A 13,916-nucleotide genomic window follows, 5' to 3' on the forward strand; every position below is an offset into this window, starting at 1 on the left:
GGTGGACAAAGTTCAGACAAAGACCTGCAGGGAATAAAACCCGAGCTGTTCAAAGCTGAGTGAACGATATGGCCGTACCTCAAACCTCTTCACTTGCCCTTTCTGAAACTCCAGCTTATTTTCCAGGTCACACACGCGTGCCTCCTGTTTACTGACGATGCTACGCCCCACAGTGGACGACTCCAGGAACTGCACCCTGGACACACACTGCTGGAGCTGCACGAGGAGGAGGAGGAGGAGGAGGAAAACATTGAAGAGCCATTGAGCACCAGTGAAAGTGAAAAGAGCTCCATCTGAAGCTGCACTGATGCTAAACGATCCACAACATGTGGTTCATAAACCTCACGTTCTGATTGGCTAACACAGGTTACCTCTTCCTGGAGAGAGCGTCTCTGTTTGTTCACCTCCTCCAGTTCAGCCTGAAGCTCTCTGATCTGAGAAATATCACTGGAGGACTGAAGCAGACAAAGACACACATTTAATTTCAGGATTAAAAGAGCCTGAAAGAGACGCCGTGAGTCCAAACAGCACCTGAGCAATGAGCGCTTTGTGCTTCTTCATCAGCTCATTGAGGTCCTCCTGGTCCTCCTCCAGCCTCTTCAGCAGGTCCACCTTCTCATGCTGCAGCAGAGCAAACTGCTCGTCCACCTGGAGGTTACAGGACAAACAGGTGAGCTGGGTGATAAACACATGTCCTCCCACAGACATGATGTCCACTTTGAGGATTTCTGTTATCTGTCCCCCTCACGTCACATCTGTGTCTCTGCTCATTCATTCATTTGTCCTTCGACGTGACGCCTGCCTGCACACCACTCAAACACTCACCACACTCTTCAGTTTGCAGATATTTTCCAGCTCAATCTGAGTGTTCTCCAGCTCCTGAGAGAGAGTCGCCTGAGTGCTCTCAGCCTCCAGCCGCCTGGCCTCGCTCTCCTCCAGCTGATGGCCACACACACACACACACACACACACACACACACACACACACAGACACAGACACAGACACACACACACAGACACACACACACACAGACACAGACGCACACACACACACACACACACACACACACACACAGACACAGACACAGACACAGACACAGACACACACACACACACACACACACACAGACACAGACGCACACACACACACACACACACACACACAGACACAGACACAGACACACACACACACACACACAGACACAGACACAGACACAGACACACACACACACACACACACACACACAGACACAGACACAGACACACACACACACACACACACACACACACACACACACACACACACAGGGCATGAATGCATCTCAAACCGAGCAGCAGGTGACTGCGTGGAGGCTCAGCTGAGTGCACAGGTGAGTGTACCTGGCAGTGCAGGTGCTCTATCTGCTCCCTGCTGCCGTTGGGCAGGTTCTGCCCCGGGTTGTCCACGGTGGACAGAAGCAGCTGGGCGTCGGCCAGCAGGGCGTGAGTCCTCTTCAGGTCTCTCCTCAGCTTCTTCTCCACGTCGAAGTCTCTGTGTCCCACCTGTGAGACGAGACGAGACGAGACGAGACGCCTCACATGTATCAACCCCTGCCTGAACGATCGTATCTGGAGAACAAAATCATCTTCCTCACTCTAAACCTTTGCAAAGACTTGGCTCCAGACCAGGTCCTGGCCACTCATCAGAGTCCAATTACAACCTCACAGTGACAGAGACAGAGAGCTAAATTAGCTGCCGCCTTCTCTCTGCATATGCTTGTTTTGTGGTGCCTCTAATGTAGCAATGACACATTCATTAGCTCGAGAACATTAACCCACAATAACAATGATGTACGATGAGGGAGCGCTGGCTGGACGCTCGCTCAGCTACTGCAGGAACAAACCTCACAAAGCATCAAATACAACCACGGAGAGGAAGTGACACACAAGAGACTGACGCTATGAGTGGTTCAGAGTGTGTGTGTGTGTGTGTGTGTGTGTGTGTGTGTGTGTGTGTGTGTGTACCTGGTCACACAGAGTTGCTATGAGTCCCTCCAAGTCATGTTTCTCATGAATCACCATCTGTTTCTCCTCGTACTCCTGCTCCAACTGCATCTCCAACTGCCTCAGCTACACATCCACGTAGGAGAGAAACAAAACATGATGAACGGCTGCTCTGAATGAGCTTTTATTGCCTTTGACAGGAAATTTCCCTGCAGCAGGATGCAGAACGATAAGCATAAAAACATCATCATCATCTGTGGAGGAGCATAAAAACATAAAGAGGGAAAAGTAACAGATCTGCTGCTGAATAAATCAACCAGAGTTTGTTGTTTTAAAGCTTCTGCCAGAGGGAAGAAACTCAAGTCTTCATCGAGGAGGAAAGTACCAAGTACACTTTACTCAACCACTGGACTGAAGTACTTGTACTGAGTGTTTCTGTTTTCTGTAACTTTACACCTCAGCTCCACAACATTTCAGAGACTAATATTGTCAATTTTCAGATTCAGAATAACTAAACAAAATCAACAAATAAATGTTTAAACAATTAAATAAATGAGCTCCACAATATTTTTATGCTGACTTTTCCTGTAGTTTTTAGACTAGACTTTTAGACTTTTACACTGCAGTACTACTACTTATACATAAAGTATCTGAGTACTTCTTCCATCCCTGTCGGTATGACTTGGATCGTCCTTGCAGCCTCATGAATGAAATGACCTGAACTCTTGAGGGATTAACACCTGCAACACGGTCATGTGACCTGCACGCTCGACCACTACTGAGCTAATCTGAGCGGTTGTAACGTCACTGACTTTTGTCTTTTGATAATGTTGTTTTGTGAGTTTTTACTGAACAGTAGTGACAGTGGACGCGCTTGAGCAGGAGCTGATTGACTGAAAATGGCGTTGGCGGTCTTTCTGCTCCGGTGGCATCGAGCTGCGTCTTCTGTCTTGTCGGATATTTGAGAAACGTCTCCGCCGCAGACACACACATTAAAAGTTCCTGAAAGTCATTCTGAAGGATCGTCTTTGTTTCCCTCTTTCTGCTTTGTTTCGGTGAGGAAGTCCTGCTGTCAGACCAACACTGAGCTGGAAGAATAAAGGATGCAGCAGGTTGATTAAAAGTTTCCTCTGTTTTCTTCTTTGCTGTCAGGAGTTTTTTAAGGACGTCGCTGCAGCCCTGAAAACTCTGTAATCACAGAGCAGCTGCTGCTCGAGCCGCGCTAACGGCTTCACAGAGCGTTGAATAAGCAGCCTCCACCCCTGCATCCACCTGTGGGCTCTGAGGCTGCGGCGCGGACGAGTGACGAGGTCAGCACCTGGATGCAAACAACGTGAGCCGTTCTGTGGTCGACACCGAAGCTAAATCACTGATCCGACTGCGCCATGATGAGAGAACCTGCACCGAAGTCGAGTTTGTGAGTTGATGTAACTGTCGCCTGGTTGCATAACATCATGAAACAGAAAAAAAAAAGTGGATCATTGAGTGAAAAGAATTGTTTCGCTCCTTTCAGCCGAGGAAGGACACTGAAAAAAGGCCATCTGCATGCACGCACACGCACACGCACACGCACAGGCGCACACGCGCACACACACACACACACACACACACACACACACACACACACGCAGACCTCAATGCTGCTCTCTTACACAACCGTGAAGCTCAGGCTGAATTTTCATGATTTTCTGAGGATTCTTTCAGTACAGAGTTCGACGAGTTCAATCCGGCATCCTTGGAGGTTTGAACCTGAGAGTCCGAGCAGCTGCACGGCGCTCGGCTGCGTGATCAAACCCGCTGAGCTCGTCTGGTCTGCCTGCTTTCTCTAACGTTTAAAGGAGGTCTGTGGTCCAGGTGAACCTTCGACTGTCAGAGCTCAGCTGAGACATTTAACCAAGATCAGGTCACTGCTGTCAGATCTGGAAAAACTCCTGAAGACTTGACGATTACATCAGCAGGCGAAACACTCAGAGACCTCAGCTGCTACTGAAGCATCGTCACACCGTCCAGGCCTTCCCGGCTCACCTGTCGTTTTTAGAGGCCTGAACGATCCGAGTCCCGTCTGTACCTCAGACCTGCTGACTGAACCTCAGACCTCTTCATGTTTTTCCTCACAGTCTCTGGAGAAATGATCTAATATTTACTTTCTGTTTTCCTGTAGAGCCTTTTGTTCAGGAAGCTGCTTCCTGAGCAGATCTTATTATCCTCGGCATGTTTTCAGCGCTACGGTGTCTTTAATGAAACTTTAGTGAACCATCAGTGATTCAGCCGGGGATGTTATTCAATACGTATTATTATGCAGCATAACTCTGTAAAGCTGCTGTTTGACAGATACTCACAAACAAGTTACTTTACGCTGAAATGTTGCATCATTTCTTATACCTGCGAACTTCAGCTGGCAGATAAATGAACTCCCTCTGAAATGTTGTGGATACGACGTGTGAAGCAGCATCATGTTGAAGTATTATTTGGACTGCGGATGGACTACGAGTACCTCGACGTTGCACTTCAGTTGAGTAAATGTACTTGTTGCTTCCCCTCCGCTGACGTGAAGCTCGTGCTGTGATGTCTGACGCAGACCTTGAATCAGGACTCCGGTGACCTCTGCACGGCCTTCAGGTGTGCTGACCTACCCGTCTCTGAGAGGACTTGTGCACGTCCTCCAACTCCTCTTCTTTGTCCTCCAGCTCTTTCTGATGGATCTGCTTCATCCTCTCCATCTCCATCTCAAAGCGCATGTGGATCTAAGAGGAGAGAGAAGCGAGAGGAGGTGAGATGGACGGCAGCCGCTGGACTCCGTCTTTCATGTGTCTGCTGAACGCACCTGCTGCTGCTGCTGGATTTTGGCGGCGAGCGTGCTGATTTCCTGCGCTCTCTCGCCGGCCTGACTCTCCAGGAGACGAAGCTGCTTCTTGAGGTCGGGCAGCGAATCGGAGGCGAGATCGACGGGCAGGCTGAGGTCACGGATCTGAGCGCACAGCTCCTCCTTCTGCCTCTGCAGACGGTCCACCTCCGCCTGGCTCTCCTGCTCACACCCACACAAACACAAACACGGTATCAAAACGCTTCGTTCGGCCTTCGACTCGGAGGTGCCGTGTTTGTCCTCTGGTTAGCGCCGCGCTTCTGGAGCCGGTCCAGGTTAAACAGCTTAATCCTGCTCAAGGATACTTTGGCAGGTTTGGCCACACGGGAGACGAAACGCGTCGGAGCAGAGACATGAAAACAAAGACGACGCTCAGAGTTTCTGAGAGAGAAAAGACAGTTTGTCTTCACTAAAACCTCGACTGAAGCCCATTTATACAAACCACATCTGAGCTTTAATGAGCAACTAGTTCAATGAAATTAGCTTCACAGAAAAATCCAGAGCTAAGTACATTTACCCAAGTATGGTATTTAGGTACAGGTTTGAAGTACTTGTACTATACTTCATATTATGATCTATAGGCTTCTACATTTTGGAGGTAAATATCAGTATTTATCTTTTTTCTATTTCACTAGAATTTACTTTACAGACTCTGGTTATTAATGCGAAATATAATCAATATTTTTATGTACTGACGCATTAAACTGCTCAGCAGTACGTGAAGTAATTATTCTTTGATTTCACTTTTTCTCTGTTCGTGCTTTAATTCGTTCATTTCTCCTTTGTGTTTCTGACCAGGCCTGAATCTGTCGTGACGGTATGACGAGTTCAGTTCAGTCACTGCAGGTCTGTTACGTCTCGTTTTAAGCCGCAGAGACGAGAAGCTGGACGACTGTTTCCTGCAGAGGAGTCTGCTGAAAGGTCGGTCATCACAAAGCTTTGAGCGACTGCCAGCGTTTACCGTCCGTCACGTCAGACGTGCGTCTCTCACTCATCAATCCACGACGCAGTTTGCAGCACGTCAGCGTCTCATGAATCAGATGTGACAGCTGTAATTTCCACATTAGATTATTTGTTCTTTTTCAGGCTAACGTGACGAATGACGCTCACGATTTCATCATCAGCGTTTGTCTTTGGGTCAAACTGCTGACTTTAATGTTTCCTCCAACGAAAGGCAAAGAGAGCTGAGATCACACTCAAACACGCCATTAACCAGTGGTAGAATGTAACCAAGTACTTCTACTCAAGTACTGTGCTAAAGTACTAATTCTCCTCCTCAGAGCTCAGACTGAAACATCTACAGCAGTAAAATGAATGAACACATGAATGCAGCAGGAACATGAATCCACAGAGAGCAGAGAGAAACACTGACAGGAGTTTTGACGAGGTTGTGAATGCAGGACTTTTACTAGCAGTGGAGTATTTTCACAGTGTGATACTCGTACCTGAACTGAAGTCAAGGATCTGAATACTTGAACATTAATGAACTGCAGGACTCAACAGTGTGAAGCTTCATTCAGTCATGACTCATCAAAACAAACTGACGGCCTATGACATTTGAAGCTGAGTCATTGTTTTCGCAGTAACATAAAGTATAAAGTACACACGTGTACACACACAGGTGAGTACAAACACACCTGGAGGTTGCGGCGCAGGGTGTATATTTCAGTCCCCAGAGTCGCGTTTTCCTGTAAGGTTTTATCCTTCAGCTCTCTCTCAGCGTCGGCCTCCTCCAGAGCACGAGTCAGCTCGCCGTCGAACCTGCACGCACACACACACACACACACACACACACACACACACACACACACACACGCACACGCACACGAACACGAACGGTGAGGTACTAGTACTAGTACTACTGCACAGATTCAGATTAATATTAGCAACATTAGACACAAATAAGTTCTGATGTTTTATGACAGATTAAAACTTTGCTGATGCCTGCGGGGAAATCCACAGACTAAACGGTAAAGTCATTAAAACGGGCTGCAGCTTAATCATCAAAGATATTATTCTTAAACGAGCCATTTTCCATCATGATAATTTTCCTTTTAGTGGTTAACGAACACTTTGAGGACAGCCACTAAATTAAAAAACGAGGTGTTTAATGCGATGGATGAATTCAGAAATCAAAGCCAAACCCATACATAAATTTAAATACAAATAAAGTGAGCCATTAAAAACGAGCTATAAAATGAAGTAAACACCACGTCCCAAAGGAAGCGTTCACCCCTCACAGATCACCACGCCGACCAGGACGACCTTCAGCCCGATGATGGTGAGGATCTGAACCCCAGAAACAGAGACTGAACGAACCTTTTTAAGAAATGCAGTAATTCTACTTTTACTTGAGTACAGACTCACAGTACTCTGCCCAGTACTCTGAGGGAATCCAAGAGGACAATTTTACTGCGTTTTCTTGTGTACATGTACATGTGTACATTTACAGTACATCAGTGTTCCTCCGTGTGTTTGTTACTGAAAAAACTTCAACCTGCTGACTTCTGACGAGGACGCGGCTCGTTTGTGTCAATGACACACACACACACACACACACACACACACACACACACACACACACACACACACACACACACACACACCTCCTCTGTTTGCGCTCCAGCTCGTGCATGCGGCTCTGCAGGCTGTCCGTGAGGACCCGGGCGTCCTGGAGGTCAGAGGTCACACGGCGACAGTGTCGTTTCAGCTCTGTCGCGCTCCGCCTGGACTGCTCCAGCTGGGCCTGCAGAGTCACCACCTACACACACACACGCACGCACGCACGCACACACACACACACGCACGCACGCACACACACACACAGGGACAGCGTTATCACCTTCAGACATTTAATCGGCCATCAGCGCGGCGGCGCACGTCACGGCGTCCCGTCTCACCTTGGTATCGAGCTGCTGTCGGGTCTGCCTCTCGGCCTCCAGCTTCTCCTCCGTCTGCTTCAGTCGTCTGCGGACGAATTCGACCTCCGTCTGGCAGCACTCCAGCTGCATGGCCAGCTCGCCGTCTGTGTGGGAGAGACGGCTGTGACTCCGCCCGGGCTGATGGACGGGGTCACTTCAAACTGGACGCTCCTCCGTCTGTCTTTTAGCTTTAAACCAGCTGCACCAATCAGGCGCCAGAGGCCAAAGATCGCCCAGTTCCTACTGCAGCTAAAGTTCAGACCTCAGTGGGTGGAGTATTTCGGGTTTTCAGGGATTGTTCTCCATCACTGGAGTCAGTCAAAGGCTGCTTCTGATGAATGGTTAAAATTAATGACACTTTGAATCTTTAATCACGGGACTAATAATCACCAGGGGAGGTTTTATGAAGTCTGGTCTCATTTTTTAAAGTATATAAAGAAACACGACCATGAAAATACTCCTGTCTCTCTATTTAATGACAGTGTGCTGCTTCACTTCTGCTGTGATGAGTAACACCTGAATCAATCATCAATAATCAATCTGTTCGCTGACAGCAGCTTCATGTGTTCAAAGTGGTGAACTCGCTCCATCCTCTGTGATGGACTGAGCCTTCCCAGGACGCCCCTTTCTTACCCAGTCATGATCCTCTCACCTGTCACCAATCAGCCTGTTTACCTGTGGAATGTTCCAAACAGGTGTTTTTGGAGCGTTCCACATCTTTCAGTCTGTGAAACGTGTTGCTGCTTCAGATTCACAATAAGAGATATTTACAGAAATCAGTGAAGCAGATGAGGAACAACATGAAAGCTGTTCTCAGGTCAGTTCATGGATCAGATCATTGATCACTTTCTGTTTGCTGATGTTTAAAAAGCTTCCAAACTCTTTGGAGTCTCTTACGTGAGGCCTATTTTTCCCTTCAGACGAAGGACTTAGTGTTTGGCGCCTCCTGGTCGTTACCTGCTCCTGCTCCTCTCTGACTCTCAGCGGTCTGCACTTTCACTTTCTCCTCCTCCAGCTGCTTCTCCAGGGTTTCCATGGCGACTCTACACTGGTCTAGACGAGCCTGATGAAGGAACAGAACGTTTGACTGAAGAGGAGGAGGAGGAGGAGGAGATCGTTTCAGGTACACAGAGTAACAGATTACTTCTTCTACCTGCAGGTCTTTGTTCTCCCTGCTGAGGCGGCGTCTCTCTGCCCTCTCCACGTCCAGAGCCTGACCCACCGCATCGCCACGAAAACGCTCATCACTTAGCTCAGAAGTCACAGCCGTTACCTGCACACACATAGAGGAACATGAGCAGCGTGTGTGTGTGTGTGTGTGTGTGTGTGTGTGTGTGTGTGTGCGTGCGTGCGTGCGTGCGTGCGCTGCACACAGACCTTGGTCTCCAGGCTGTCGGCGGTCTGCCTCAGCTCGTTCCTCTCCTTCTCTGATTTCTCCAGGCGTCGCCTCAGAGCCGATATCTCGTCCTGACACGAGGAGAAAGAGCTTGTGTTTCATGAACTGTGTTCTGATCTGATCTGTGCGCTGTGACGACCACCTGCTGCTCGGAGGCTCGACCTGACTGAACCCAAACGATTGGACTACTCAGCTGCCTGTCCGTCTCCTGTCTCTGTCTCTGTCTCGTGTCTCTGTCTCTGTCTCCTGTCTCATGTCTCCTGTCTCCTGTCTCTGTCTCGTGTCTCCTGTCTCGTGTCTCATGTCTCCTGTCTCTGTCTCCTGTCTCGTGTCTCTGTCTCTGTCTCATCACACTCAGGCTGCAGCTAAAACACTGAACTTTTCACTGTTCAAAAGAAAACAATACGTGTGTGTTGTTTGTGTCTAAATATAAATCAGACACACTTTACCCACAATGCATCATGACTGCTGACACTTCATCATTCTTGTGTTTGACCTTTATTTCTATTATTTCTTTCTGTTACTTACTGCTGCTTGAGCTCATTGAACTCCTTTATATCCTGTTGGTGCTTTAATCTTCATCAATGCTTCAGATTCTAGAAGATCATCACATGTTTGCAGAGCGGCCGTCCTGTGAGAACCACGTATCTCCAAAAAGTCTGACGAGCTTAGAAAAACAGGCTGTTTTCAGCTTTGTGACGATGATTTTCAGCTGATCCAAGAGGCTTTTAAAGAGTTTATTGAACTGAAGAAGACATGAAGGAACTCTTCATCCTTCAGTTCAGCACCAGCATTCAACATCAACACATGTGGAGATACGAGCTTTTCACTGGACAGGAAGGGGATGAACAACTCTAATCTGGAAAGTAACTAGTAACTAAAACTTATAAATGTAGTGGAGTAAAAGTACAATATTTGCCTCTGAGATGTTGTTGAGTGGAAGTTTAAAGTGACATTGAGATTTACTTGAGATACTCAAGTAAAGTACAAGTACCTCATATTTGCAGGTAAGTACAGTACTTAACTAAAAATACAGTAGAGCCTGAAGTCACAGGTCACAGAGCAGCTGTTTCCCCATTTCCAGTCTTTATGCTAAGCAAAGCTAAGCGGTATCAACCCTCTCAGAGTGTGTGTGTGTGTGTGTGTGTGTGTGTGTGTGTGCACCTCTTTAGCCCGCAGTCTCTCGTTGTCCATGTTGACGTCCAGCAGAGGACGCACTCTGCAGAAAAGTTTCCACCAGCTCCACTTGGCCACGACCCACAGAGCCCGCAGGTTCCTCTGCAGACAGCTGAGCGCCATGTGCTGCACCTGCGCACGCACACGCACGCGCACACACACACACACACACACACACACACACACACACACACACACACACACACACACACACACACACACACACCAAAATAAGTCACCATTTGACTGCAATGACAGCTGATACGATGTGGGTCTGAAGGAGCGACGTGAACCTTGAGCTTGCGGTACTTCTGACGGGCCAGGTGTCCCAGGCAGGCGGCCTGCAGGTGGACCAACCAGCCGGTGACCTGCTGGTCCCTCTGCTGCTCCAGGTAACGCAGCACGCCTCGCTTCATGAACACCTGAGAGGGAAGAAGGTGCATGACGCATGGCATCAGCTGGATTCATGCCGTGCCGAGTTCGATCATGTGCTCACCCTGCTGGCTCCCACGACGATGCTCCTCTTATCCAGATCCAACTCCACCAGCAGCTCCTCCACCGCCTGAGACACAGAGACAAGAAACCTACTGATTCTGAGCTGCAGGTCAGAGTTTGTACGACGGAGAGCTGCTGAGACGAGACGAGCCGCCTGACCTTTCTCTCGTCGTGGCTGACAAACATCGAAGCGTAACGCTTCATAATTGGAGGAGACAACGCCTGGAAGTGACACCTGAAGTCGCTCAGAGTCATGTGTTCTGGATAACCTGAGGGAGAGAGGCGGAGTTTAGACATGTTTCTGCTCTAAATGGGTAAGAGTTCACCTGGAATTCAAGGTGTGTGAAAGAGAAGACTTTGCTCAGTGAGATGAAACTGAAACCGAAGCAGATTTAAACTAATTAAAAGAAGACGGCAGAGAGGAGACGGGAGGGGACGAAGAGCAACAAACAACACATTTAGAAGATTTTCGGCTTGTTAAAGACAAACGACCAGAAGAATTTTAAAAACAAGGCGAAGAAACGTCAGTCACAAACTTCTGTTCACTCTAACTCATCTGGCTCTTCATGTCAGATTACGTGAACCTCGTAAACCTTCTGAACATTAAACTCCCGCATTTGTTAAGTATTTCTGATTGATGTTTCTTTTATTTCCAAATGTTTCACTCCAATAATGATAATTTAACAGTGAGCAGTTTGTGATGTGTTTCTGACTGAACTGCGTCCAGCACTGCTCCCAGGTCAGCACCGCTGCTCCAACTTTAATCCTATAATCTATTAAATTCAGGCTGCGGCCGTGCTTCACTCAGCAGCTCTGTGCCAGTCCACATTAAAAAAAGGCTCATTTTTTAAAGTGAAGCGGAGCTAAATGGAGAAACCTGCTCACTTTCAGAGGCTCCTGCAGGCTCTCTGTGTTTTATGTTCATTTTGGAAACTGCTTGTAAACTCTCCTGACAAATAAAGTACACTAACAAACACCAGTGTTTATACACAATTATGTACATTACAGGTGTGTTGGAGTAGAAGTAGAAAGTGGCTTGAAAAGTGTAGAACAAGGGCCTCAAATCTGCATTTAAGTGCAGTACTTGAGTAAAAGTACTCAGTTCCAGCGACCTGTGCGGTGGAACTGCAGGGCCGACAGGATCTGCGTGGAGTGCAGCTGGACTCGGAGCGCCGGGATGTCGGCGTTTGCGTTGACGCACTGCAGGAACACCGGCCTGGCTCGACGAATCAGGTTCACTAGAGCATCCTGCAGGGCGGCGACAGAGAGGCTGAAAGCATCCAGTGACACTGTAATACTCATCAGATACTGCGTGTACTGCGTGTACTGCTTCACTCACTGCCTGTAGTTTGACTGCGATGCACTGGGAGTGTCTGCGTATGGCCGCCATCCCTCCGCTGAACGTTTTCCTGATGGTGCCGTTCCTCTGCAGAGAGCGCTGGCTGCTGCCCTCCAGACCCCCCAGGCCTCGACACAGAGGGGGCAGAGAGATTCTGGGGGCAAACATGGCCTTCACCGCCGCTCTGAGGAAGACGAAGAGAGACGCTGGCCGTCACATACGACAGCGTGACCAGTCAACCTGATCAAACTGCACTCACAGTCAGCGTTCAGCCTCCTGGGCCTTCAAACACACTCACATGGTGGAGTTCTGGAGCAGAGAGACGGCGTTCAGAGAGGACAGGTTGTTCTGGATCAGACCGAACCATCCGGTCAGGTCGTAGCGGACCGGGTCCGAGCCCATCAGGTGGTTCACCTCACACTGCAGGGGCTGCTCGCACTGACGCACTGCGGGGACGTACATGGACCGAGCATCCACCACTGAACTGCACTGAACTCTGTGTGTGTGTGTGTGTGTGTGTGTGTGTGTGTGTGTGTGTGTGTGTGTGTGTGTGTGTGTGTGTGTGTGTGTGTGTGTGTGTGTGTGTGTGCGTGTGCAGCTGAGGGTTTTTACCTGTGTTGCTGTAATACTGGCTGACTCTCTCCAGGGCTCTGTTCTCACTGGAGTCTGGTGTCACCATCTCCTCATCCAGAACCCACAGCAGACCTCTGGGGTCTCCATCTGCCGCCCGGACCTTAGACACACACACACACACACACACACACACACACACACACACACACACACACAATAAACATATATATATATATATATAATTACCACAAAAGAGCAAATGAGCTTCTGCTGTTTTTCAAGCATGAATGATGTTAAAGCTTGTAGAGTTTCTGGCAGATGGTGGATGGAGTGAAAAGAAGAAATGAACATTTTCACCATGTTTACCTTCTGAGACACTGCAGGGTAAAGCAGGGTACATACATACATACATATATACACATCTTTACATCTAGATACCATTTTAGGATAGTAGTTCGTGTAAATTAAAATATAGATGGTTAGAGAGATTTTTAACTCATGAATGGGGGACAGATCAAGATCAAAAACACTGGATCCTATTAAAAAGCATCTGAAACCAAATCCTAAATAAGCGTCCATCAGACCGTCCCTGCCCGCTGGACTCCACAAACCTCCACTCTGTAAGTCAGACCTTCATCAGGCTGGACTCCTGCAGAGCCACAGCAGACGTCACACGGCCTGTTTTCACAGGCGGCGTGATGACGAGTTCACTGACCTTCATGTATAAAATGAGGGCGGTGGCCCTTTAAGAAACGGGAGGATGGTGGAGCTGCACAGTCGTCTCCTTCCCTGCTTTATGTGCACTGTGATTATTCTGAGTTATTATGGGGTGTGAACCTGTGGAGGCGGCTGGTCGATGGCTGACACCACCTCCGCTGGGCTGTTCTCTGGATTCTCCAGCTCCACTGGGATCTTCTCCTGTAGCACACGAGCAGAGCCATTTACTCAAAATATCACATTATTATGACGTATTATATTATTATACACTGAAAACTGGACCAAACAAAGGACAGGAAGAAGGTTTTCATCCACAACTGCAGTATTATACATAGTGGACAGTAAGAATGCGTAAAAGGTTTCCTCCACCAGGTTTGACTGATTTGATGGTTTAAAGTCTGCGATTAAATCACAACAAGCTCAAATGAAATGAAGCATAAAGCCCATCAGGTG

General features: G+C 48.2%; 1 protein-coding gene across 1 annotated transcript in view; it reads right to left on the reverse strand.

The window, feature by feature from the left end:
- The window catches only part of myo18b (myosin XVIIIB), a 31,044-nt gene that overhangs the window by 6,901 nt on the left and 10,227 nt on the right, over positions 1-13,916 (reverse strand). Inside the window, exons 14-36 of the mRNA XM_076758743.1 lie at positions 13,584-13,664; positions 12,786-12,906; positions 12,472-12,619; positions 12,174-12,357; positions 11,947-12,082; positions 10,994-11,103; positions 10,836-10,901; positions 10,633-10,761; positions 10,328-10,471; positions 9,145-9,234; positions 8,921-9,040; positions 8,725-8,830; positions 7,747-7,871; positions 7,453-7,607; positions 6,484-6,607; positions 4,808-5,008; positions 4,617-4,727; positions 2,005-2,109; positions 1,381-1,542; positions 826-939; positions 532-648; positions 372-455; positions 79-216 (exon numbers count right to left, since the gene is read on the reverse strand). Coding sequence (XP_076614858.1) covers positions 79-216; positions 372-455; positions 532-648; positions 826-939; positions 1,381-1,542; positions 2,005-2,109; positions 4,617-4,727; positions 4,808-5,008; positions 6,484-6,607; positions 7,453-7,607; positions 7,747-7,871; positions 8,725-8,830; positions 8,921-9,040; positions 9,145-9,234; positions 10,328-10,471; positions 10,633-10,761; positions 10,836-10,901; positions 10,994-11,103; positions 11,947-12,082; positions 12,174-12,357; positions 12,472-12,619; positions 12,786-12,906; positions 13,584-13,664 — 2,871 coding nt within the window. The remainder of the gene's footprint in view (positions 1-78; positions 217-371; positions 456-531; positions 649-825; positions 940-1,380; positions 1,543-2,004; positions 2,110-4,616; positions 4,728-4,807; positions 5,009-6,483; positions 6,608-7,452; positions 7,608-7,746; positions 7,872-8,724; positions 8,831-8,920; positions 9,041-9,144; positions 9,235-10,327; positions 10,472-10,632; positions 10,762-10,835; positions 10,902-10,993; positions 11,104-11,946; positions 12,083-12,173; positions 12,358-12,471; positions 12,620-12,785; positions 12,907-13,583; positions 13,665-13,916) is intronic.

This window comes from Chaetodon auriga, chromosome 19 (genome assembly GCF_051107435.1).
Source record: "Chaetodon auriga isolate fChaAug3 chromosome 19, fChaAug3.hap1, whole genome shotgun sequence".
Lineage (NCBI taxonomy): Eukaryota > Metazoa > Chordata > Actinopteri > Chaetodontiformes > Chaetodontidae > Chaetodon > Chaetodon auriga.